Source organism: Callorhinus ursinus, unplaced genomic scaffold, assembly GCF_003265705.2.
Source record: "Callorhinus ursinus isolate GAN/ISIS: 27379988/994484 unplaced genomic scaffold, GSC_fseal_2.0 scaffold15, whole genome shotgun sequence".
NCBI classification, from domain to species: domain Eukaryota; kingdom Metazoa; phylum Chordata; class Mammalia; order Carnivora; family Otariidae; genus Callorhinus; species Callorhinus ursinus.
The window spans coordinates 7331168-7358070 of record NW_027397077.1 but is presented as its reverse complement, the minus strand read 5'-3'; the positions used below and the strand labels follow the sequence as shown (position 1 = coordinate 7358070).

At 54.6% G+C, this 26903-nt stretch overlaps 1 protein-coding gene across 8 annotated transcripts in view; it reads left to right on the top strand.

Annotated features, from left to right (window-relative positions):
• The window catches only part of CACNA2D2 (calcium voltage-gated channel auxiliary subunit alpha2delta 2), a 140579-nt gene that overhangs the window by 26058 nt on the left and 87618 nt on the right, over positions 1-26903 (top strand). For all 8 annotated transcript variants that reach the window (XM_025885238.2, XM_073901254.1, XM_073901255.1 and 5 more), the window contains exon 2: positions 657-738. In XM_025885238.2, coding sequence (XP_025741023.1) covers positions 657-738 — 82 coding nt within the window. The remainder of the gene's footprint in view (positions 1-656; positions 739-26903) is intronic.

The window sequence follows — 26903 nt, the reverse complement described above, 5'->3', positions numbered from 1 at the left end:
AAAGGGGCGGGATGGTCTGAACGGGACCTGTGGGTGGGCAGTTGATGCGGGGCATGCCGCAGTGAGCTTCAGATAGCATCTGTGTGCTGGAAAGGTGAGGGCTGCCTCCACCAAAATCTCCACGTCCACTTCTCAGATGAGGCCCACGGGGACAGGAACCTGCCCCCGGCTACACAATGATTTGGTGGTGACAGCAGCGACTGATGTTCCTTCCCCTTCCTCAGGCCTCACCCAGCCTTGGGGACAGGAGGCTCTGAGATCCAGCAGCCCCCACATGGCTCACTCGCGTTCCCCTCTTCCCTGGTGTCCAGAGTCCCCACATTCAGAGCAGCAACATCAAGGGCTGGCTCTTCACGGTGAAAAATAGTCTCCCTGCAGGCTTCTTGGAGCTGCTGGACTCCCTCGGTGCATTTAAACTACAACCCGCTCTCCTCCCTGGCCGCCCAACAGTACGTGAGGAGAGCCTGGGCCACCGGGTCTAGGCTTCAAAGGGAATCACAGGCTTACTCCGGTTCCTAGTCTCTGTTTCTCATCCAGTGAAGATCGGGTTCTGAAGGAGTGGCTGCTATGGGTCACGCCCCAGGTCACTCGGCGCTGGGCTGTCCCAGCACCGGGGAGGGGGGCCCTCCTGACACCTCTCTCCTCTCTGCACACAGGATGCAGCACTGGGCCCGGCGCCTGGAACAAGAGATCGATGGCGTGATGCGGATCTTTGGGGGTGTCCAACAGCTCCGTGAGGTAAGCCCGGTGCTCTTTGCTTTCTGCTCAGGGACCCTCTTCTGAGTGGGAATGGGAGAAGGGCTTCAGAAATAAGGAGTGAGCTTGGCCACTGCTGGTCCCAACGGGGCAGGTGGGGAAATTACTAGAAAAACAGCCGCTCCTCCAGGACTTCGCCTGCTCTTTCTGATACTGAGCACTAGCCAGTGAGCTCTGATGTCGGGGTGTTGGGCTTTCAAGCTTTTTTAAAAAAAAGATTTTATTTACTTATTTGAGAAAGAGAGAGAGAAGGCAAGCGGGGGGAGGAGCAGAGGGAGAGGGATAAGCAGACTCTGCACCGAGCGTGGAGCCTGACGTGGGGCTCAATCCCACGACCCTGAGATCATGGCCTGAGCCAAAATCAAGTGTCAGATGCCTCACTGACTGAGCCACTTGGGCGCCCCAGAATTTCAGGGTTTTACGTGGGTGAGGTCTGTGTTTGAGGTAGCCCCTGAGGCAGGGGGCCAGGCGCTGGAGGGTGCAGTGGGTGCGGTTGCACACAGAGGCTGAGGAACCGTCCACACGATGAGTGGGACGGCCAGGCCGACAACAGCGGAGCGCGGCGCTTGCTGCTCAGGGCACTGTAGCAGGAGACGGGTTGAAAGCCTGTGCTTGGCGAGTTGAGGGATCAGGGCAGGAGGGGTGATTGATTAGGCGTGAGCGACCACATTCATCCTCGGAGATTATGTTAATGTTTGAAATAGTGATGTGAAGAGCAGGCCATCCGTCACCCCCAGAAGGCTGCAAAATGTGTCGCTGTCAGGTTCCTGAGCCGTCGCTCTTTATGTGGAAATGTAGAGGCTCGGAGAGCTGAGCTCTTGGAGTGCTTGGGTGGGACTCCCAGGGACCTGGGGGGACTTTGAGGAGCTCTTGCTGGAGGCTTGGGCCAGCACACCCAACCAGAACTGAGCGGGGGAGTAACAGGGCTCTCCTGCCGATGGTTGTCCCGGGAACAGCAGAGTAAACAGAGTTTCTGTAGGTGGTTCAGCCAAGAGGCCAGGTCTGGACCCTGTTTGTGACATCCCTCTTGTTCAGGACTGGGATCAGCAGGTGTATGGGGAAGCTACCATGGGGTCTTAGCCTTGGTCCTCCCCCTCTGCTTAGCTTGGGGCAGGTACCCAGGAAACGGGGCTGGCGGTGAGTACGTCGCCACTGACTGTGAATGGGGCTATCCCTCCAGCGCAGATGCAGCTGATCAGGGCTGGCAAACAAGGTGGCAGCGTGACAGGGAGCGGGAGTCCGGGTCTGGAGGTCTCAGCCCCTGGCTTGCTGGGTATCCTCCCCCTAGTGGCCCAGTCTCTCTGAACCTCCCTGCCCTAATTGCTGGGCTTGAATTGCAGTAACCCCCATCCCACTCTCCCTGTGAACTCTCAATGACTCAGCCGTACTTGGAGGCCAGCAGAGCTTTCCAGAGAAGGCTCTGTAGGAAGAGCTGTCCCAGAACAGAAGTCATTTCATGCTCAGGAATTGTACCCGGCACAGATTAGGTTCTAAGTGGGTGCTGCCAAGTGTAGCCGTGTAGGTTAATGAAGAAGTGATAGTACCCTGGAATGTGCATCGTTGTGCCTTTCCAAGTCTTGTATTGGAACATAAGACGTACCATAAGTAGTTAACTACGCACCTCCGGTCAAGAATCTTCTGTGCTTTGAATTCCCAGCTTGAGGACATTGTTTGTTTTATAGTCATGGGCAACTCAGACCCCGAAAGTTTGCCAGTAAGAAGATAATGCACACATTTCGTACCTGAGATTTGGTTCTGTCTGAACCATTGAGCTCCCTGGCTGGTGAGAACCAGAGATGGAAGCCCAGCTCAGCATCCCCACTGTGTGCTCCTGGGCGAGTCCCCAACCCTCTCTGATCCTCACTCTTGGTCTGTGGCGTGCCTGGGAGGTCTGGCTGGAGGATAAGGTGATGAGATGAGAATAACAGTGGATGGGCTGACACAGATACCCCCCCTTTTCTAGAAATTTGACTTTCCCTCACTGATCGGAGTTTTCACTCCAAGGACCTGTTGTCCCCTCCCTTTCTGATGGGAGGTGAGCGATTCCAGACACTTTCCTCGGCGAGCACATCTTCCCCCACCCCCACCCGGCCAGCCACAACCAGAGTCACGCAGCTGGCTGTCGTGGCCCTGAGCCTTGGACCAGGGCTTCTGACTCCTGTCCCCAGCCTGCTGCTCCTCTAGCGGCACCTCTTGGAAGGCTGGGCAGGGTGAGCCTGGGGAAGTGGGGAGCCGGGCTGGAGCAGGGGCCGTGCTCGGTGCGGCGGTGGCCAGCCTGGCCACAGTCAGAGAAGTGCTGACCTGGCGTTCCTGGCTGGCTCCTCCTGGCATCCCTCCGCCTGCCGACGGCTGCCAGCTCCCCGGCGGCTCTCTGTCCTGCTCCAGTTTTTTCTCACCAGCTTCCTCAGCCTCCCACTTCCCGCTGACAGCTCTGGGGCTGCTTCTTGGCGCCTGGCGCTCTGGTGAGGGGGGCAGCGGGAAAGCAGGTAAAGAATCCCAGAGGAAAAGGACAACCCCACAGGAGCGGGAGGGAGCCAACCTCCCCGCCCCCTACAAGCCACCCCAGACCTGACTAAGTCACCGTGGCTCTCCTTCAGATGCATATGAGAGGGCCTGTGTGGCCAGCCCCTGCCCAGCTCTGATGGGTTGGGAGGATGCTTACAGCAGAGCCCTGACCCAACCGCGGATGCTCCTGGGGATCCTGGCACCAGCTCCACCAAGCTGACAGCCTCAGACCTCCCTGAGCTGATTGTGTGCTCCCCCCAAACACCCTGCAGCTGGGGTGTCCTGGCATCTGGGCCCCCTTGGCCTTCCTCCCCTGCATGGGTGCCCTCTGCCCCTACCCTGGTCCTGGAGGCTGCCCCACTCCCAGAAGCTGGGCACCCCAAGAGCTGGTCGCGGCAGGAGTCCAGAAACCGCAGACAGTGGCATTTGGGAGCATTTTCCTTGCCTTGGCACTTTCCTCCTCCCGACCACAACCCCATGGAGGCATGGCTGCGTGCAGACCAGAGCCCACTTACAGTTTAGGAGCCACAGCACACCAAGGTGAGGTGTGGGGGCTGTCTGCAAAGACCCCATCACGTTTCCTCATCTCAGCCCAGGGCCAGCACATAGTGGGTGCTCCGGCTGTGGCCTGGTGTTCACATGCCATCCCCACCCCCATGCTTAGCCAGACACTCCTGAGCCATGGCCCCCCCCAGGTACCTCAGTCCCCCCCCCAAAGCCCTGGCCTATTCCTGATGTGAACAGGCCACAGAAGTGTGGGCTCTACTGTAGTCCGCCCTCTCCAGAACCCCTGGAAGCTGATCCAGGTCTCCCAAGCTCCTTCTCTGCCTTCCCCCATCATCACCATATTGTCCCCATTGTGGGGGGGGGGCAGGGAAGAGCAGAGAGCATATGCTTGGGCTCTGAGCTCATTTACATAATGAGGCTGATCAGGATGAATAATTCATCAGGTGCCTGGGGGTGCATGCGGGAGGACGTGGAGATGGCCGTTCTCCCCACTCTGAAGCCCAGGTCACTCTGACAGGTACAGCCAGGAACCTATTCATTTCTGACTGGGTGTCCAGTGTAGAAGGGGAACAACTTCAGAGACCTTGTGAGAAAGCAAAGCAGGAGAGATTATAGTCAGACATGAGGAAGAACCAGTGGCTCATCAAGTGTACCATCCTGAGATGGGTTCCTGACCTGGCTGAGACACCTTCCTTGTAGGGTCTCTGAAGAAGATCCTCTCTCTGGAGTGAGGGAAGGCTTCCTGGACAAAGCTGGGCTGGGAACAGAGATCCAGGATGACCATGTCTGGGGTCCACAGGCTGCTCTCTGCAAAGTGTCAAGCCAAGCCTGGGCCTATGGGAGCCTTTCTCAGTCCACATCAATCCCTCCTACCTAGCCTTCTGATTGGGGCAGAAATGGCTTAGAGCCCTGTCAACATCCCTGGCTGCCTCAGTTCCATGATGGCCTTAGCCCAGCTGCATGCGGCTCATTACTCCTGTGGTCCTAAATACCAACGGGAAAACCAAGGTCATGAGCAACTGTCTCCACTAGCCAGTCCCATCCTGGAGCCCCGAAAGGCCAGTCTTACGTGGTAGTGGGGTTGGGGAGAAGTACCAAAGCCAGAGGTGCAGGCCTGGGGCCTGCCTGGAGGAGCTACCCTGAGGCAGCCCCTCTCCTCAGCTGCTGAGCTGCGTCTACAGAGAACAGGACCCTAGGACTCAGAGATCCCTACCCCCAAATCTCCTCCTCTACTCCCCACTTGCTGTGTTTCTCTGGACAGGCATGGTGATTCAGACTGATGGTGTCCGCGTGTCCTCACTGCTCTGGGTACTCAGGAATGGCATTTCTGAACCAGTGATGGTGGCACAGTCCCAGCCCATCTTGTCTGCCCCTGGCCATCCCGATACCCCATCTACTTAGTGCTCCCTGGGAATGTGTAATTAATATTTGTGGAGTGCCACATCTGGAGCTGGTTCCTGGCAAGGACCAAAGTCTGGCCACGACAGGGCCCCTTCCTGCATGCCTTTGAGACAGGCCTCCCACTGCCCCTCCAGCCCTTCCCCCTGGCTGGTACCACTAATTCCTGAAACTCATGCATACTCACATGCTGGCTTAGGGGTGCCAGCCAAGGCTGTGGTTGGCCCCCATCTGGGGTAGGTCCTCTCTGGGCATCTGGGCATTCAAGTGGGGTTAGCAGTGTCCAAGAGTGCCAGGGAAGCTCAGAACCCTAGAGGGGCTGGGGCAGAAGAGGAGGAAGGAAGCCGGGGTAGGGGGAGGTGCCAGGGAACAGAACGGCCCCTGGAGGGCCAGGAAAGGGGAATTCAAACCGTTATGGCCCCCAGACCCCACAGTCAGTCCTTCTCTCAGAGCATTGTGGTTCACATGTACCCTGAGAGGGAGACCTGCAGCTCCCTGGCCAGGCGGAATTCCCCCCACACACACCCACCTCAGAGACCAGCACAGCTGTCCCTGCTGATGTGCTCATAGTCAGGTGAGGGGTGCTGAGGGAGCCACAACCAGGCCCATCAAAGCCCCTCCCGAAGGTTCCCGGAAGCCTCAGAACCTTCCTCCTAGGGGCTCTGCTTTTGCTCCTCCCAAAGTCCCCACCCCTCCTCCAGCCACCTCCCCGTGAGGCCCAGCAGTGCTTTCCTTTCTCCTGGTGAAGATGATCAGGATGTGGGGTGCGTCGGGGTGGAGGTGGTGGGGGGCGCGGGTGTGAAATATGCCGCTGGGTAGGGATTGCTGCCGCTCGCCTCCCTAAAAACCCACATATATTATTCTTTAATGGAAAGTTAATTGTCTTATTATTCCTTCCATATGGTCCTCTTGCTCGGCACCCAGCGGGGATGCATGGGGCTGAGGAGGGGCTCCTGGGAGGGCGTCTGAAATGTGGTGAGGCCGCCACTTGAGCATAATTAGATACACAGAGGCAGATGCATGGAAGCCTGGCCAAAGCCTGCCTGGACCCTTTCTCTGTCCCCCCAGCCCAGTCTGCTCCCCACTTCTCTCCTTCCCAGGCCTGCCCTGGGGGTGGCCTCTTCTGCCCCTCCCCCACATGAGGTCTGGGAATGCTCTCTCCTGAGCACTGTGTGGGGAGACAAGAGACTGGGAGACTGGGAGACTGCGTCCTGCTCACCCCCTCCCCCCAACACACTCTGTTGTTGCCAAAGGAGAAAATTCCATTTTTGAAGCTTTTCAAAAGCCATTTCATCAGTGGCAGGAGCTCCTGCCTGCGGGCCAGCGGACTGGCTTGGGTCTCCACCACCCCTTCCACACACCCTCCCACCAGAGAAGGAGTGTGGGGAGGTTGGTGTGGCGGGGGGGGGGCTGCCCCGAGACACTCTGCCCAGGGGCCCTGGCTTACGTTGGCCATGCCTTCCATGGGCACCCGCTACTGGAGCCTCCCCCACCCCAAGGGCTCCTCCAGTACCGGGCCAGTACCTGTGCCCTTCTCAGCCCCTGACCCCTCCCAGGCCTCTACTCTTCCTCCTCCCGAGAGAGTGAGGGTGTTAGGTCAGAACAGCCCCACAGCAGGTGGAGGATGTAGTGACAGGAAAGTCCCCAGAGGAGCACGAGTGGGTGGTTGCGTCCATGGCCAATTCAGAGCCCCTTGCTCTGGAGTCTTGCAGGGGGAGGCTGGTGCAGGGAGCCCTGCCAGGAGGCTTCTGGAATTCGGGCACAGCCTCAGTGCGGAGCTGCTCCCCAGGTGCCTGTGGAGGTTGTGGGTATGGAGGGGACAGGTCTGTGGGGGAGGCCTCTCTGGGTGGGATCAGCAGACCCATGGCTGGTGGTACCGGCATGGGAGAGGGACCACCGCAGGGCCATGGCCAAGGTCAGTTCCAGAGGATAGGGACCGGCTCAGAGCAGGAGAAAAGAGTTGTGCATTCCTAAGGTGAGACCTGCCTTGAGGTCCCATAGCTGGTAAGTGGCTGAACTGGAACTTGAACCTGAAACCTGTGCCATGCACAGCAACTCCATGGTGGGTGGTGGTGGAAAGAGTGGAGTGGGCAGGATGACCTCCCCACTCTCGTGGACCTGGAGCGTGTTGTCCTGCCTCTCTAAGTCTTGCTTCCCCCATCCATGACATGGGGATCCGAGCACCTCTGTCCTCATGGGACACGAGAGGATCTCAAGGGACCAGGGGCAAGGAAAGGCTATGGACAGAGCCCTATAAATGTGGGGGTGCCATTGTGCTCTCCCCCACCCCCGCTTTCAGTTGCTTGCCCTTCCAGGAGTTGGTCACAGTTTGAGGAAATTCAGATGCCCATGGTGTCCCCTTTGCTTGTCTCAGACCAGGAATTTGGAGATCTGTTTTCTCGTCCCTGGTGTTTGAGTCTGTTCCAGCTGCTATAACAGAATACCGTAGGCTGGGTGCCTTATAATCAACAGAATTTCTTTCTAATGGTTCTGGAGGCTGGGAAGTCCAACATCAAGGTGTCAACAGATCTGGTGTCTGGCGAAGGCCGACTTCATGGTTCATAGATAGCTGTCTTCTTGCTTTCCTCACGTGGTGGAAGGGGGAAGGATCTCTCTGGGGTCCTTAATGAGAACACGGATCCCCTTCGGAAGGGGCTCTGCCCTAATGACCTGATTACTTCCCACAGAGCCCACCTCCAAACACCATCATGTTGGGATTAGGTTTCAACATACGAATTTTGGGGCGACACAGATATTCAGTGTCTAGCACTGGCCGACCATGGCATCTTTTGGGAACCTTACAGGGAGAGGCAGGACTTGAAGAAATGGGGCCCATAGGCCAGGGAAGGATGGGTGGCTTCTTGAGCCAGGGACCCAGGGAGCCAGCTGCAGAGGCACCCCTAGGGAGGAGGTGGGCAGTGGTGAAGGAAAGGGACCCTATACTCCAGAAGAGGCCTGTGAGTCTGTTTCTCAAATCAGTCAGCCAGCTGGCAGCTTGTCTCCAGGCCTGGTGCTTGACTGGCAGCAGAGTGGAAGTGGTGGGGCACCACTGATCTGTGGGCTGGCCTCAGGTACTGGCCCTGGGGAGAGGTGAGTGGGTCTGAAAGTAGTGTGGCCGAGGCCAAGGCTGAGGATCACAGGTTCTGGAGGGTGGCAACTCCAGGGATCTCTGGAAGGTTCTGTGACTGGGGTCCCTCCATTTATTTTTTTTTTTATTTTTGTTTTTTAAGTTTATCTGTTTAAGTAATCTCTACACCCAACATGGGTCTCAAATCTACAACCCCAAGATCAAGAGTCGCAGGCTCCTCCAACTGAGCCAGCCAGGTGTGGGGTCCCTCAGTTTAAAGAAGAGATGATCTCAGAGGCATGGTCATGCCTCACCAGGCAGACAGAGGGTGTCTCTCTGGAAGTTTGGGTTGAGAACCCATGGCTTTGCTGCACACTCCTTCCCTGAAGTGGATGCCCCTCAATCCTTCCATTTTGGGAGCCTAAGACATCTGTCTGTCAAGCTTTCCTAAGGCAAGGCGCCCCCACTCCTCCCCCCACACACAGCAAGACTATTCTGGTAAACACCCTGGTTCTCCACTGGGGTCCCCAGAGAGGCTGGCCTGGTAGCAGGACAGTGGGGGGGTCAGCTCCAATGGGGGCCCAGCATTTGCAGATTATTGAGAAGAGGCCAGGGTCTGCTCCCCTCTCTGCTGGCCTCTGCATCTGTCTCTGGAGAGCAGTGGGGCTGCATGTCCAGAGCCAGGGGCCAGTCTGGATGATCAAGGGTGGGAGATGGGGGATGGGGGTAGAGGGCGGAATGGGTTTCCATGCTGGGCCTCCGGGTATGGCTGACCCAATCTGCATTCCTCCCTGCTCCTCCACCCCCATCCATTGCTGGATCGGTGGCAGCCATGGGGACACTTGCCTGAAATTTGTGGAGCCCCAAGCATTTGGCAGAGGCAGAGAAGTAATTGGTTCTGACAAAGCACAGCCAGCCCCAGGGGCAGCATGAGCACCATTTACCACGACCAGGCAGGAGACAGAGGCTCAGCCTGGCCTGCCTCCACCTTCTCTGAGCATGACTCTCCTCTCCTTATGAGCAAAGATCCAGAGTTTGGAGAAGGTTACAGAGCCCCAAACCTCCTGTCTTTCACATACTTCTCTCCCAGCCCTGGGACCTGGTGGCTCTGCAGGGCAGCTGGCTGGCTATGAGTGTGTGTGTGTGTGTGTGTGTGTGTGTGTGTGTGTGTGTGTGTGTTGGGGGGGATCTCGATAGACTCTTCAGCCCACTCCTTGTCCATGCTTGGGTTCTCGGGAAACCCCAAGGCTCAAGCATCCTGGCCTAAGGGTGTAGGGTTGGGGGCTGGGCCCCATCTGAGAGGTCATATACTCTAGGTGGAGAAGCAGGCTGCACACACACGGGGGGCACATATGCATGCACACCTGTGGCGTGCAGACTTGCATATAGGTGCCCCTGAGGCTGGCCAGGGGTAGGTGCTTAGCTAGTAACTGTTCAGTGGATAGATAGGCAAAGTGGCAGGCATCGAGGACTGAGAAGGGGGAGACCAGGGCTCTGACTGTCCCACAGGACCATGGGAACCACCTGGCCCCACATGGGGAAACAGATCCAGTGCATCAGGGTTGAGCTTCAGTGCCAGATGCCCTGGGAGTAGTAGGTTTGCATGGGATCTGCCAGGCTTGGCCCCACATACAGGGTCCCCAATTGCTCTTTGTGAGGAAATGGAGGGTGTGGGGGCCTTGAAGAAGGGCCCAAGAGAAGAGCCTGCTGCAAGGTGTGTTGGCGCCCAGATGTCAGGATGGGGCGGGGGAGGCTGGGCTGTTCCCGGAGGACTTGAAGGCCTGGCCAAGGTATGTGGCCTACGCAGGGGGAGCAGAGAGCCTTTGGGCCTCCCAGCCATCCCTGTGCCCTCCCTGTCCCCACTAGATATCCCAGCTTCTCTCCCTGGTCCACTTGCCATTCTCCTCACTCAACCCCATCCCCTCCAGGCCTCACCCCAGTTTTAAACCCAGCCCACAGCTCCCTCCACCAGGAAGCCCTCCAGGGTGTACCCTGAGGCCAGTAGTATCCAGCGCTCCCCACTCCCTTCTGCTTTTGCACCCTTTGGGTATGCACAGAAGGCAGGAGCTGCCAGGAGCCTTGGGTGGACATCATACGGGGTAGGGAGATCATGACCATAAGGCAGGGTCATGCCCAGGCCTCCCTGGAGTCCACCTGAACATGCACAGCCAGACCTAGAAGGCAAGCAGGCCCCCCCCCCTGTGACTCTTGGTCCCCAGGCTCACTGGGAGACACCTCTCTGACCTGCGGAAGCTCGTGTAAGTAGAGTACGGCCGACCACACGTGAGAGAGAGGGGACAGGAACGTGATGCCACGTGTGGGAAGGGGACTTACGTGTGCGCCTGGGAGAGGACCTGCAAACCTGCGCGTGTGCTCCGTGTGGGGGCGCAACCATGCATGCACGTGTGCTCGGGAGAGCATGGGGCTTTCGTGGGGGGTGTGGCCAGGCAGTGTGTACACGCACACGTGCACATGTGGCTGAGCTCTGTGTGGGGGTGTGAGCGGGCACACTCAGAGAGCAGGGTGGGACGGCGAGGAGCCAGATGCCAGGAGCTCTGTGTCACCCGAGCAGGCGAGAACTGCTTAACTGGTTAATTAGTGAAGCTGAGAAATCTCAGTTGTGGGTGAGGAGCTCACGTTCACACACACACGCCATGTTCCCGTGCATGGTAAACATCCCCCCAGTGACTCTGCTGCCGCTGCGTGCATCAGCCCCGCAGGGGACAAGGTGCCAGTCGGCTGTGGATCTGTGTCCTCGCCCCCCGTGTGTCTGCATCCCGGGATGGCTGTTGAACCAAGCGGCCCCTCTTTGGAGAACACAGGCCTTGTGCAGGCAGTCCTCAGGGTCCTCAGTCCAGTGCTCAGAAAGGCTGGGTGGTGAGGCCGCAGAGGCGTTGTTCCCATTTCACAGGTGAGGGAGCTGTGGCGCTGAAGGGGTGCAGGCAGGAGCCTCCTTTCCAGGACTTGGGCATCGTGGGGAGGGAGAGGCGGCCGAACCGTTTGGGTGCCTGTGGGCTCAGAGCAGAGCTAGAGCTTTCTGCAGCCCAGGATAGACCTCTCCTGCTTCAAACCACCAGGTGCTTTGTCACCAGCCAGCTTCCTGCATACGCCCTGCAGTCAGGCCCCGGGCCTGATCCCCCCCCCCCCCCCCCCCCCGCCCCCCCACCCCCCCCCCCCTCCCCCCCCCCCCCCCACCCCAGCTCCCGCAGCGCCCCTCCGTGTCTCCCCGTGTGTGTGTGTGTGTGTGTGTGTGTGTGATGGTGGCTGCCCCTGTTCTGAATCCTCCATCCAAGTGCAGCTCTGAGGCGCTAATGGGGTTGGTCGGGCTTGGCTTTGAGGCCCAGAGCACCCTGGATGCCAGCTCCCCACTTTCCTGCTGCCCCACAGACCCCGGGCCCTGCTGCTGCCTGTGTCGCCTTTGCACAGGGAGACCTGGAAGCTGGGTCAAGTGGCAGCCGCTTGCCTCTTGATCAGGTGCTGACGGAGGAGCCTTCATTATGCTCCATCTACAGGCACAGAATAAATTGGTGTGCAGTGAATGTATTCTTTTTAAAGAGGGACGTTCACACTGGGGAAAACTTTTAAAAAGAACATTTATATAAAAAGCAATTACCATGCCAGTAATTTTTATGTATTCTCCCCCTTCCATCGCTGCCTTTGTGTTTGAACGTGACCGCCTCCTGGGCAGCTGCAGCCTAGCTCCCCAGCCTCGGGCTACAGCTTCCCACCTGCTGGAGTGCCTCCTCCTCCGGGAAGGCTCCGGATGCAGGGCCCCGGGCCCAGCAGGGGTGCAGGCTCCAGAGCACGGCTGGGTGGATTTATGTTCAAAACTCGGGTGCTTTGGAAATTTCCTCCTGTGTGCATCTCTGTCCCAAGGTTGCTCCAATTCCAAGGCCCCTCTTGGCACCACTGAGCACTTAGAGGCACCTGCTTCCCAGTAGCACTGTGGCCCGTCTGTGATGGGGGAGGCGGTGGTGTGGGAACAGGTATTTTCTCTCCCAAGGAGCCACTAACGGGCACCCTGCTCCCCCAGCCATTATTGCTCTCACACTCGATGCATTATGTAAATTGTCTCTGTTGCTAAGTGGTGGAGATGCTGCTCAGGGGGAACGGAGGTCTGGAGCCTTCTGGCGGGGGGCGGGGGGGGGCAGGAGACTGGCCCTGAAAACTCACTGCTCCACATCAGGGAGGGTCTGGCAGCCCCCCAGCTCAGACTAGGACCTCCAGGCCTTGCACACTGTCTCCCCCTGAGACCACAGCTTTGTGATGGTGCTGGCTGCACCCCCCAGCAGATTGGGGCTCCCGGGAGGCTGGGGAGATCTCTCATTGGACAGGGCCATCAGATTCAGCCTTTGCCTCTCACCTCAAACTGGCTCCCAGGGCAGGGCACGTGCCCCTCTGCTGCCCAAGGAGGCATACCTCTGCCACCTGCATGAGTCACCCACAGCATATATGCCCACAGAGCCTCCTTAGAAACCCTTGGCAGAGCTGGAAAAGGTCGTGTCCATCCGTGGGGCTGGGTGACCCACCACCTGCCTCCTGGGGACCTTGGGGCTCCTTTTGCAGTGAGGCACGATGAGGCACTTAAGGGGCATGAAGGTTCCTGGGTGGAACAAGGTCTGGATGATGGAGGGGGCTCGCCCATGGTACTCGCCTGGCTTTCAGTCTTCCCTTCGAGACACAGATCAGGAGGTCTGGGTCCAGTGTCTCATTCTCCGTCCTCCGAGGGCTCCTCATTTCCTCCAGCTGAGCCCAACTCTCATCTGAGCTTGTACTTGGTATGCAGCTCCTCCGTGCAGGTCTCACACCTGCCCTCCCTCCCTCCCTGGGACTGGGGGGGCCCCTTGGGATGGACGTTTGTCCAGTGCGAGGAGGCCAGTGGGTTGAGGAGTTGCAGGTTTTCGCATGCATTTGCAGCAAAATTTTGTGATGAGTTGGGGATTCCAGGGAGGGGGTGATAATTTGCACAGACGTGTGTAGCTCACCCAGCCCCACTTCTCAGGCAGTCCCTTCCCTCCACAGCCCTCCCCAAGCATGGCTGCCTGTGAGTCTGGGTGACTCACCCTGGTGCCCACCGGTTTAGAGGTCGGGGCAAAGGTAGTGAGTGTACCATGCTGCACAGACATTGTGCAAGACATGGAGCTTCTTCCACACTGGCATTGTCCCCCACTGTGGGCTGTTGTCCCTCAACTTGCTTTCTGATACCCCCAGCTTTGAGGAAATGTAGACATGGGAATGAGGGATCACCCACACTGAGGTCACCAATACTAAATGGGTATTTTGGCCTAAGGAGCCAGGTCTGTGTACTCAGCTGATCTGGGAATTGAAACCTCAGACTGTCCTCATTTGCTGGAAGAATAAACAGAGGTGGTGGTGATGTAAACAGAGGTGGTGGTGATGTCAACAGAGCATCATATCAGCTCTGCCCTTTGGGGGCCCCTGACTCCTCTGCCTACATTATCCTTTCTCCCTTCTATCTTCTCCCACATTTCCCTCCTTTCTCCCTTTCTTAATATTATTTTTTCTTTTTCTTGCCCTTGTAGATGGATTTTTACTTTTTTTAAAGATTTTATTTGGGGCGCCTGGGGGCTCAGTCATTAAGCGTCTGCCTTCGGCTCAGGTCGTGATCCCAGGGCCCTGGGATCAAGCCCTGCGTCGGGCTCCCTGCTCGGTGGGAGGCCTGCTTCTCCCTCTCCCTCTGCCTGCCGCTCCCCCTGCTTGTGTTCCCTCTCTTGCTGTGTCTGTCTCTGCCAAATAAATAAATAAAACCTTCAAAGAAAAAAAATAAATTAATTAAATAAAGATTTTATTTATTTGAGAGAGAGCGAGAGATCACAGAGGGAGAGGCAGAGGGAGAAGCAGGCTCCCCCGCTGAGCAGGGAGCCTGATGCGGGGCTCGATCCCAGGATCCTGGGATCATGACCTGAGCGGAAGGCAGATGCTTAACCAACTGAGCCACCCAGGCGCCCCTCAGGATGGATTTTTAAAGTCAGGGTTTTAAAATCATCTTACATGCAGATGTTGTAGTACCGTAGTTTTACCAGGCATGTGTGTTGGGATACAGCAGCCCCTCCCCTCCATTTCCAACTCCCCAGAGGCTGTCACTTTCTAATCTTAGAGCTCCATATCTCTAAATGACATACTTATGTCACTACTTCATGATTGTTCCATTTTAGGCATTATCCATGGACATGAGCTAGGGGAGAGGGGCACTTAGCACTCCCTGTCCTCCCGTGCACAGCCCCATCCCTCACGCTCCTGTCCCCATCACAGGGTCCTTCAGGTGGGTCAGGACTCGGGGTTGACATTGCCTCACTTGGGCAAATGCTCTTCAGAACTGTAACTCAGAGTACACACTTTGGGGTGCAATTTTTACATTTTTTTCTGCAGGTCAACAACTGTCTGGTGTCTGCTTCATTTTCTGTGAACCTTTGCTAATGCTGCTCCAAAGCCCCTGCCCTTCTCTCTGACCTCCTGTCATGCATGCAGATGTATCTGGGGTTCTGTCCAATAAACCGCCCAGGGAAGTCTTACCTGAAGCCTCCCTACTTGCTCCTGTGAACAGCGCCCGCTCTCCTACCCTGCTGCTCAGACTGTGCCTGGGATTTCCCTCACCAGTCATCTGGGTTGGAATCCCTGATTCCTGGACCCCTTGGTTTCCGATTTGCTCCCTCATTTGGGTAGAGAAGATTTTCAGTTGGCTTCTTGAGGAACGGTACATGGGAGCTAGACTTTTGAGACTTCCGTGTCTCAGAAAGCTTGCCCTCTCCCCCACATTTGGCAGAGGTTGTTAAGTTGGGCGTGCAAGTTCAGGGTGGAAACCATTTTCCTCAGCGTTCCTAAGGCAGTGCTCCATACCTTCCAGCTTCTCCAGTTGCTCTGGAGAGATCCAGAGTTCATGTGGATTCCCAGTCCATTGTACATGACCTGATCTTTATCTCTAGAAACTTTCTCCCTGTGCCCAGTGTTCAGAAATTCCACATTGCTATACCTTAGTGGGATTTATTTTCACTCCTCACCGCTCAGTAGACACTTCAAGCTGGATCCTTGCATCCTTCAGTTCTGGAAAGTTTTCTTGAATGATTTCTTTGATTGTTTCCTCCCTAATATTTTCTCTGCTTTCTAGAACCTTTAACTCAGACCTTTTTCTTTTTTTCTCTTTTTTCTCTGATTTTCCATCTCTGTGGGTTTTTTTTAAATCAGGTGGTTTCTTAATTTTATCTCCCAACCTCTCTATCAAGTTTTTTTTTAAGATTTTATTTATTTGAGAGAGAGAGCACAAAAGGAGAGGGAGAGGGAGAAGCAGACTCCCTGCTGAGCAGAGAGCCCGACGTGGGGCTCCCAGGACCCTGAGATCATGACCTGAGCCAAAGGCAGATGCTCAACCCACTGAGCCACTCAGGCTCCCACCTTTCTATCAAGTTACACATTTTGTTACCATGTTTTTGATTTCTAGGATCTCTTTTTAGTCCTTTTAAAGAATAACATCTAGCTCTTGTTTCATTGTTACCACAATGTCTGTTAGCCCTCTGAGGATAATCGTATTATAGCTTTAAAAAAAAAAACAAAAAAACTCCTTTAGGGGCCTCTGGCTGGCTCAGTCTGTAGAGCATGTGACTCCTGATCTAGGGGTCATGAGTTCAAGCCCCATATTGGGCACAGAGCCTACTTAAGCGCGCGCGTGCGTGCGCGCACACACACACACACACACACACACACACACACAGAAACTCCTTTATTTTGAGATAATTTTAGACTTACGGAGAAGTTGACAAAATAGCACAGAAATTCCCTACCGCTTCACCCAGTTTCCTCTAACATTATCATCTTGCATAACCATAGTACAAGTACCAAAGCTAAGGAGGAATTGACGTTGGTACATTACTGCTAACCAAAGGGAAGACTGTATTTGGCTTTCACCAGGTTTTGCACTAATGTCCTTTCTCTGTACCAGGATCCCATACTGCATTTCATTGTCATATCTCCTTAGGCTCCTCTAATCCGTGACAGTTCGGGGTCTCTTTCATGATCTTGACACTTTTTAAAAAGTACTCGTCAGTTATTTGGTTTAATATCCCTCAATTTGTGTTTGATGTTTTCCTGCGAGTGGACCAAGGTTCTGCATTTTTAGGGAGAATGCCATAGGAATGATGTGTCCTTCTCAGTGTATCATATTGGGAAGTACGTAATGTCAGTATGATCGGTGATACTAATTTTGATCATCTGGTTAAGGTGGGGTCTGCTTCCTTCCCCCACTGCAAAGTTGCTATTTTCCCTTTGTAATTAATAAATTTCTTGGGAGATGCTTTGAGGTTATACAAATATCTTGATCCTCTCAAACTTTTGTTCATTCTTATCAGCGTCCGTCGGTGGGTCTTGCCTGCAGCTGTTACTACTGTGGTGTTCTAAGGGTGCTTTCCTGTTCTCTCGTTCCTTCTCCATTTATTAATCGGAATTCTTCTGTAAGGGAAAACTGTCCTTTCTCACCTGTTTTACTTATTTATTCAATTATTTATATCTGTGTTGACTCATGAATACTTACTCTGTGGGCTATAATTCATTATTGTCATTATTTGTTTTCTTGCTCGAATTATTCCAGCTTTGGCCATCGGGAGCTCTTCCAGGTTGGTTCCTCTGCCCTTTTGACATACTTCTCTCCTTATTCAAGCATTTGCTCACTTTCTGTTGCCCCAAGATACTCCATGTTCGTCTTGTATCTTCCCTGGAATCGCCCACTTCTCCAAGGAGTTCTGGTTCCATTTATTGGCAAATGGTATTTAGAAATTAAGATCTGTGTGCCGAGTGTGCTTGTGGCTTCTGGGGTGATACCCGGCATCAGGTACAGAGGAGGGAATTTAAGGAGAAAGCAGAAAGGCAGGGGGCTCAACAGGGAACCTAGGCCCTCTCATGATCACAACCGGGAAATGGGAAATATATGTGTGTCTGCTACCCATGTGTACACACATATCTGTGAATAACTTTTTCTATCTGGATAGATATTCCAAACTGTGGCTCGGTACTGAAACCCCTGGGTCCAGTCCAGTGCGACAGGCTCATTCAAGTCTTCCTCCTTTCCTCTTTGATGACTTCCTTCTCCCAACAGTGAGAAACCTGGTTCTCATTATCTATAATGTATTTACTTATTTCTTCAACCCTAGCATGCACAATTTATGGCATTTTTTTACACTTCCATGTCCTTATGTAGCCCAGGTTCCTCCAGGTGCTTTTTGTTTGCTTTGGTCTCTAACTCCTATGTGCCTCTCTCCCCTCTATGTTTGGGGTTCCATGTGATCTACTCATATTCAAGCAGACAGGAGATTATGTGATAGGAACTGAGAAGTGGGGCTCACAACTCTCTGAGCCTCATCAAAACACCACCAGAGAGTGGAGCGCTGAATGTGGAGGCAAGAGCTCCAGGCACGGGGGTTGAGGGGTTGGGGTTCATGGGCTTTGGTTTCATTGTAGGTAATCCGGCCAAATGTCCCTTCTGGGCTGCAGGTTCCCGGGGAAGTTTCTTTTAGCCTCCCGTTTGGGGTTTCAGGGCTTACTCTTTGGGGTTCCCCCACATTAACCTGCTGCTAGCACAGGTGAGCCTCTCAGGGCCAGCTGAGTCTGTCACCCTGATCCATCTGCCTCCAGCTTCCAAATATTGTTTCTGGCACCTCCTCCATATTTTCTTTGACTCATGGGTTTTTGCCATTTTGAAGAGCCCTTTCCTGTGGTTTTGGGGAGTTTTGAGAAAGAATAGAAGTTCAGCCCCCTAGACAGCCCTGCTGTCATGCTCTTATAGCAGCTCTGAAATCCATGCAGGGCCCTGGCCAGGGAATGGATAAACAGGAGGTCCTCTGGCTGAGGGAGACGGCAGGCAGGCAGGGCCACCTGACCTCCGTCTCACTACCCCTGACTCTCCACGTGAGCAGTGCTTCCTGCCCAGGGCTCCAGAGAACACAGTTTGAGAACTTCTACCCTGTGCCTGGTAGTCCGTCAAGCCCGGAGCTTGGCTTGGGGTTAGCATCAGGTACAGAGGAGGGAATTTAAGGAGGCAGAAAGAAGGCAGGAGGCTCAACAGGGAACCTACGCAGCCCGGTTCTCTCCCTTTGATCAGGTGCCCCTCATCCCAAGCCTCAGTTGCCCCATCTGTGCAGTGGGAAGCCCCAGCTGGCCTGGCTTACACAGCCAGCAGTGGGGAAGAGCTTTGTGGATGAAGTTCTGCCCTGATTGACAACATGGCAGCTATTTCCTGGGTGCCCCCCGTTCCCTCCCCTCCAGCACCTTCTTTGTGCTCAGGTAGGGTTACCTAGGGCTCCCGTGACCACGGCAGGGCATTTCCCTGAGCCTGGCTGGTGGCTGAGGGCTCATCCCTTGGAGCAGCTCCCAAAGACTCGGGCTGTCCTGAGTGAGTCAGAGCCCCCTCTTCAGCTCAGCCCCACGCCTCCAGGCCTCCTCGGGGCCAGCCCCTTGCCCCACTTGCTCTGTCTGCCGGTAGTGTCTTCAACCCCCACTTGTACCTGTTAAAATTGAGCTTCTCCTGAGGCCGGGTGAGTGGGGCCCTGCCCCTCGAGGGTGACTGGACACAATGAAGCCCCTCACAGTCAGGTGACCTGAGCCTCAGCCTCCTCATCTGTAAAAGAGAGAGGGTTGTCTCCGCCCTCAGGGTCATGCGGAGATGCTGAAAGACGTGGAGTTGCTGCAGGGGACAGAACCAAGCCCCATGTATGTTGAGGCAGCAACAGAGGGATGTGGAGCTGCGGTGGCAAGAGCCGGACTGGGAACCAAAGGCTGGGGAGGGAGAGACAAAGGCTGGACTGGGCTGGAGGCAAGAGACGAGACCCAGGCCAGCAGCCAGAGCAGGAGGCAAGGATTGGCTGTGAGGGCGCAACTGGCCGGTGTACCAGGGGGGCCGAGGGATGGACTGGGGAGCCAGGGCAGAGGGTTCCAGGAGCTGAGGGGAGATGAAGCTACCTTCCTCAGGCCTACAGATAGGACTGGGCAGTGCAGCGCCTTCTAGAAGCAGGCCCCTAGGCTATTTTTGAAAAGCTCAGAGCAAGGTTATGGAGTAATTTTTTGCAGCTGCTGGTTACCAGGAAAGATATTAGTATGAAAGTTCCAACTTCCCTGATGGCATTTCGGGAGATTGGGCAAGCTAGACCACCCGCCAGAGCCTGATGTATCGCTTTATGTCCTGGCTTCATTCTCCAAAGGATGAGGGAGAGGACAGAAGGCACTTCTGAACTCCGAGGAGACTGCAGCATTCTTGGGGAGCTCATGAAGAGCATTGTGAAGGGCATGGGCCTAGATCGGAGACCAGGTCCTGGCCTTGGCTGTGCCTCTTCTGACCTCCGCAGGGTGGCCTTGGGCACATGACCTTCCCCTGCCTGTTTTGAGTTTTCTCCTGCAAAACCAGGCTGGGGGACAGGACAGTCCATGCTCCTGGTCTGGGGCAGGTGGGCAAGAAGGAAGGGCAAGTGGACAGAGGTGGAGAGGTAGGGCTGTGTAAGGGGGGGAGCAGAGAGTGTGCAGGGCAGGCCTGGAGGGCAGCCGAGTTCCTGGCAGGTCGTCATCCCCCCAAATCATCTTGGCCCATCCCTGAGGAAATTGAGGCCCCAGAAGGGACAGGGACAGGCTCTCAGCCACACAGCAAGCTGGTGGCAGAGCGGGGCCCAGGACACAGGTGCGCAGACCCCATCCTAGGCCAGTGGGTAAAAATGGGAAAATTACAATGTCATTCCGGCCACAGTAGGCAGACCCATTCTGACAGACCTGTGCCCCCTGAATGTGCGAGACTCTCCCATTCCCCACCCCACCAGCCTTTGCCCCTTCTTGCCCTGGACAGCTTTTGTTTCTCAGGAACCGTCTCTGGAGACTCAGGTTTGGTGGTAATTATTTTTTTTTATTAAAGATTTTTATTTATTTATTTTTACTTACTTATTTATTTGACAGAGAGAAAGAGAGTGAGGGGGGCGCGGGAGAAGGAGAAGCAGGCTTCCCGCGGAGCAGGGAGCCCGATGGAGGGCTCGATCCCAGGACCCTGGGACCATGACCTGAGCCAAAGGCAGACGCTTAACGACTGAGCCACCCAAGCGCTCCAGGTTTGGTGCTAATTAAAAGCCACCAGCCTCCCTTCTGCAGAAGCCAAAGCCCTCCTCCATTAGTACCCAGCCCAGGCTAGTTGCAAGAGCTGTCTGTTCTCCATCATTTCTAGCCTTGGGCAAGTGATTCCACCTCTTTGTGCCTCAGTTTCCTCATCTGTAAAGCAGAGAGCACACCCCACCATCCTGCCTCCTAGGGTGTCACAAGGTCTAAAGGAGACATACCATACACATAACGTGGTCTGGGGCTGCAGGCACTAAGAGCCTTGAATGATGGGCTCGAGATGCCTTCCTCCGATCGGGGGAGAGGGGAATCACAGGGTGCTGCCCAGGGCTCGGTCTGAAGTGGATGATGCTTGGCAGTGGGGACAGGCCCAGATAGATGGGGGCAGAGCATGGTGAGGATCAGCGGGGGGAGCACGCAGGCCCGAGTGTCTGTTTTGCTGATTGCTCCTTTTGCTTTCAAGGAGATTAAACTATTTTTAGTCTGCGCCACTGCTGGTGAGACGCCGGAGGAAGCCTTTCCATCGCTGAGATTTTCTAGAAGCTGCCAAGTGTGGTCTTCAATTTGATTCTGGGAGCCTCCCCAAGCGGGCAGGAGGGGACATCACCATCTGGGGGTGGTAGGGACAGGCGGGCATGTGGTTGCTCCCCGAGGTCCTCGCTGGGCTGGCCCCCGGGGCTGTGCGGCCCTGGACTGCAGGGAGGAGTAATCTGATGCACCCGATGTTTATAACGCTGTGTTTAAAAAAAGTAATTTATTTTCTAATTATTCCTTGTCTTGCATAACCGTGCATCGCCAAAGTGTCGCTATTTAAAATATTTATCTCTCCACGCCGCAGGAGCAGCTCTGGAGCATGGAGGGGAAGAAATAAAAGTCCGCGTGCTGGTCGCAGGCATATTACTTTGACTCGTCCTGGCGGCTTTGACGTCTCCCTGTAAATACATTTATTTTTCATTAGGATGTTTCAGAGCTTGTGGCCCCCAGAGAACCAGAGTGATTATGCTCTTTGTCTGTGAGAGATGCAATAGAGAGGTGCTCGCAGACTGAGCTCCACCACACACATCCCGTGCTCGATCGGCTGCGCCAGGGCAAGGGTCCGAGCGAGTGTGTGGCCTGGGGTGTGCGTGTGCAGCGGGTGTGCAGTGCCAGGCTCCGTGGCTCTGGGTGGGCCACGGGGCCAGAGGCTTTGTCCATTGGTTCGATGGAGAAACTGAGGCCCAGAGAGAGTCTGCTCTGGAATGGAATCACCTCACCAGCAAAGTGGGCAGCATGCCTGTGGCCTCTTCCGTCCCAGGGGCGGAAACCTTCTCTACAGCCCGTCAGGCTTTGAGGTTGGGATCAGGGAAATCCTGGGTGGCTGCAAAGGGGTACGCATATCCCAGAGGGTTGGGCAGAGGGTGCATGGCTTGCCAGCACACGGGATGGGGCCTGCCCCTTCCCCTTCTCTGCCCCTCCCTAGGCTGCGGGTCACAGCCGTGTTGCCGATGCTGTAGGCGTCCGGGGGCTGGAAGAGCAGCGCCCCTCCTCCAGCCGCCCGGTGGAGCAGGGACCAGACCTGGCTCCTCCTTCACTAACAGGCTCTTTTCCAATCAAAAAAAAAAATTTTTTTAAGCTGACTGAATCTAAGAGAGGGTTTTATGCTGAATTTTAAAATACCTTATTTTTTCCAGTCTCTAAACTACTAATCTCCCGGGCTGAGGGATTCTGGGACAAAGGCGAGGCCTCGAAGTGGAAATCTATAAAATTAGCTTCGGCAGTATTAGTGTTTGCAGTTGGAGATTGAAAAATTGCTTTCCCAGGGTCTGATTGGAGGCTCCACTCTCCTCAGGGAAGAGGCAAGAACTCAGCACAGAGACACCCGGGAGGGCAGGCTGGGGGCAGCTGAGGGACAAATGCTGGGAGGCTTTTGTGGGGTTCAGAAAAGCTTCTCCTAAGGAGGCCCCCTCCTGGGGCCTGTGAGCTGGGCCTGCTCTGCAGAGCGTGTGCTGGGGTGAGTGTGTCCTCTGCCTGAGTCCTCCTTATCAGGGCACAGCTTCTCCAGAGCTCTGGGTACACATCAGGTGCCAAGTAAATGCTATGGAGCCCTGCCGGGTCCCTTCTCCTTTTCTTCCTGAGACCCCCTTGTCCCCCCAACCTCCACTCCAGTTCTCCCACACAAGGTGGGGGAGGGAGGGAGGCTTCTGGAACCTGACTGAGGGGCCAGCTCTGGTGCCTGTGGGTGCACCCGCCTGTGTGGCCCATCAGCCCTCTTGTGTGCTTGATTGCCTCTGATTGGCTGCAGCTGAATTCAGCAAAAGCTATTATTTGCCCTTGATGAGCCAATCAGATGGCCTCATTGGCCATTCAGAGCAGGCACGGGAACCTGGGGAGGGGGGGGCCCCCGGGGGGGGGGGGGGGGGGGGGGGGGGCAGGGCAGAGTAAAACAGATGCAGGACCTGAGCCTGATCTGTGTCCACTGCGACCTTCACACGGATCACACCTCCCTCCCCTGACTCATCACCCCATACCAGAGCTCCGCACCCCCCACTAGGCCTGTCTCCCTGCCTTTGCCCTCACTGTTCCCTCTTCCCTCAGCACCTTTCCTTGCACATCTACCTACCTAAACCCCAGATCTCCTCCTTGGAGCACCTTTCCACTTCTCCAGGCCAAGATGAGCTGTCTCCTCCAAGCTCCCCAAGCCTGTTGCCTGCCCCTCTCTCTTGCTGTGGCAGGAATTATGGAAGTCATGGGGCTGGCGGGCAAGGAGATTAAGACAGACTGGGGTTCAAACTCTGATTCGTCCCTTTCTAGCTCTGGGACCTTGGACAAGCTAATTCTCCTCTAGAACTTTGGTTTCTCCTCCTGTAAAAGGGCCTCATAATCATATCTCCCTGAAGGGGGTGGGGCCTGAACGTGGGGTTGGGGCGTGAAGGCAGGCCTGGGGGTCTGGAGGTCCAGCAGCTGCCATGGCAGGGCTTTCTTGAGCCTCTGCAGGCTGGCCCGGGGCTTGACACTGACGGGGGCAGACAGCCTGGGCCCTGTGTCTTAGGTCATGTTCCTGGGAAACAGGCTCTGCAACACTAAGATTTGCAAACAGAAGATTAATTTTGGGGGGAGGGGGTGCTCTGAGAAACCACACTTGTTTTTTGTTATTTTATTTTATTTTATTTATTTGACAGAGAGAGACACAGCGAGAGAGGGAACACAAGCAGGGGGAGTGGGAGAGGGAGAAGCAGGCTCCCTGCCGAGCAGGGAGCCCAAGATCCCAGGACCCTGGGATCATGACCTGAGCCGAAGGCAGACGCTTAACGACTGAGCCACCCAGGCGCCCCGAGAAACCACACTTGTAAGGGGGTATATGGAACAGGACTGGGCAGGGAGGGAAGCCGACCCAGGCAATTGAATGGAGGTCTCAGCCTGCCCCATGGGGAGCTCTGGGTCCGGGATGGCTCTTTAGATATGTCCTAAATTGAGGCCGGGGTCCTAGCTTTTATACTGTGCACAGCCCCATCACTGGCTGCAGGCTACTGCTGGGCATGGGGCATGACCACGGATGAGGTGGGCCCCTTCAACCAGGGGAGAGTCCCACATAGACTCCACTGCGGGCCCTCAGCACCTGGCAGGTGGGGAATGAGAGCTGATTCTGAGTGGGAACCCGCAGCAGTATCCACAACCGCCTGCGTCTTGAGTAACTAGGACCCCTTGCTTTGTATAGTAAGTTTTCCCCACATGGGAACTCACTTGCTCCAGAATTCTGGTTTGTCCCTTTACCTGGGAAACTTGCAAGAGGAAGGATGATGAAATGAACTATGCCCTCCAACATAAAAGCCAGATTTGGGACACATGCTCTCCCTCCTTCCCCACCCACCCTAGATTCCCCTCACCCTGACCCAGACCCTCATCCCTGATGGCTCTGAGCCCCGCCCACTCTGCCCTTCGAAGGCCATGGCTGAGGCACTTGTATGTCCTTTGTAACCATTAGACATCTGGGAGTACAAAGAGGCATCCCAGGGGGTCACCTGGGTGTTCGCCGTGTATTTCCCTGCCCTGGGATCTCCTGATAATGAGAATCAATTACCTTTCCGTGGCTCCTGCCCTGGCCTCAGGAGCCTGAAGTGACCGGCCAGCAGCTGAAACTTACAGTGAGGCTCTCACTGTGTCCCTTGTGATAACATTCCTTCTCCGGAAACCAGGACTTGTAGATTCACAGAGCCTAAAATCGGAGGAAGTGATTGGAAGCCAAAATTCCCCCAAGTGGGAGACTGGGAGTGAGGGGAGTGAAGCCACTCCTACTTTGACCGCTCGGTCCCTGAACCAATGTGTTCTTGCCTATTAGGGACGTGGCACTTATAATGCTCATAGCCTGAGGGTGTGTACTGCATCCTCATTCTGGCTAGACATCATCTCCAACCTGGTGGCTTTGCCGTGCTTCAGAAGGACATTCCACGCAAGAGAATTGTAAACATGTCCACGCGGAACCTGTACGCAAATGTTCATAGCAACATGATTTGGAAGATTGTTTAAAAGTGGAAACAACCCAGATACACGAATAGACAAAATGTGTGGTATATCGCCATGTAATGGAATATTATTCAGCAGTAAAAAGGAATGAAGTTCTGATACACTCTACCATGTGGACAAACCTTGAGAACAGTGTGCTAAGTGCAAGATGCCCATCAGAAAAGGGCACATGTTGTATCATTCACTTGATATGAAGTGTCCAGAATAGACAAATCTGTAGAAGCACAAAGTAGATTAGTGATTGCCAGAGACTTGAGGACGGCAGGAGTCGGGTACAGGGTTTCTTTTGGAAGTGATGAAAGTGTTCTAAGATTAAGAGTGTTGATGCTTGCACAATTTCACGAACAGACAAAAATCATTGAATTGTATACTTTAAAAAGGTGAATTTTATGGTACATGTGTTATATCTCAATAAAGCTGTTATTAAGAAAGAAAAATGTCATTCCAACATTGGAAGGCTGGTGGCTTTGGGGTGGTGCGGTAAGTGATAGGACCAGTGGATCCTGTGTTCGTGTGCCCACCGAAGCACTTCTTTTGCTGTAATGTGGGTTCCTTGATCCCACAAACCCATGGGATCCCATGTCAGTGGATCAAGCACTTGATGAGCTTTCAGATAGCCAGTACCCTGCAGGAAAGGAAAACTGACCTGATATGTAACAGTGTATGTGCTAGTCAAGATGAATCACTGCTCCTTCTAAGGTTGAAGAGGTCCAGTGTAATCAGTTTCCTACCAAAATGAGGTAGTTGATCTCCGTGAGAAATAGCTCCATCGTAGGGGCTCAGGATTTGGTCTCTATTGCTGGCAGGTTGGGCATTTGGCAGCAGCAATCGCTAGATCAGACTTGGGCTTGGGTGCAGGCATAGTGTCCAGCCCTGCCATCAAGACTCCCCTGTCCTGTGCACCCATCATACCAGCTCTGGAGTGGCTGATGACAGAGGCTGACTGATGGCAACTGACTGAGTCATTTTGTCCAGTTTTTGGTGCCCCATTCCTGGTAGTGCTATCTAATAGGCATTGACACGCACAGATCTTCAGATCTTGTGTCCGTACCCATAGGTCCATCCACATGCCTCTTTACCAGGCTTTCTTGTCCCTGATCTTCCAGACTTTCTTCATCTTGACAATCAGCCAAGGTGATTGTCACTTTTCATGAATCTGGACATATTCTTACCATCCTTTACTTTTTATACAAGGTGGATGACCAGGTATGCTGCCACTCAGAGCTTTGCTCTATGGGAGAATTTCTCCTTTACACTATCTTTCAGGCCATCCCTGAGTGGGGTATAATACAGCTGCTGTCTATTCTCAGCTTATATCAGCAGACCAAGCTGACCCATCTGAGAATAACCTCGATCTTCTTCCTCCTCCATCCGTCGGTCGTAAGGGACACCCTCCCCCCACTTCCATGCAGTCTTAGTTGAGAGAGGGGCATTCATACAACTGTAGTGAACGAACGGGATTTGGACCACATGCTTATGCAGCTTTCTTGTGCCCTCTGACCAGGCTCATACTTGACCAAAGATGCATCTCTTCCTTCTTAGGTGGGTTGCTCTTGGGCTCACAAAACCTCATGACTTCATGGGTGTGACAGAAGCCAGATGATTTAACATGCTCTGGTTATTTAATCCTGTGCCATGTGCAGTCTCTGCCAGGACCCAGTAACAATTCAGGAGCTGCTACCAAAATGGTACATTGTTTTGTTAAAAATGATCTGGACCCTACAACTGTATTGTGATTCTCCCATTAGAATCTGTCATATGGGGCACCTGGGTGGCTCAGTCAGTCAAGCGTCTGCCTTTGGCTCAGGTCATGATCCCGGGGGCCTGGGATCAAATCTTGCATCGGGCTCCTTGCTCAGCGGGAAGTCTGCTTCTCCCTCTCCCTCTGTCCCTCCCTTGCTTGTGCTCTCTTGCTCTCTCTCTCTCTGACAAATAAATAAAATCTTAAAAAAAAAAAACAAAAACAGAATCTGCCATGAACTCCACATAGCATCTTTTCCCCAAACAGATACTTCTAGTATCATCAGACCACTAGGTCATGTGGCCCAAGCTACAGGGCCACGTTCAACTCATCCTA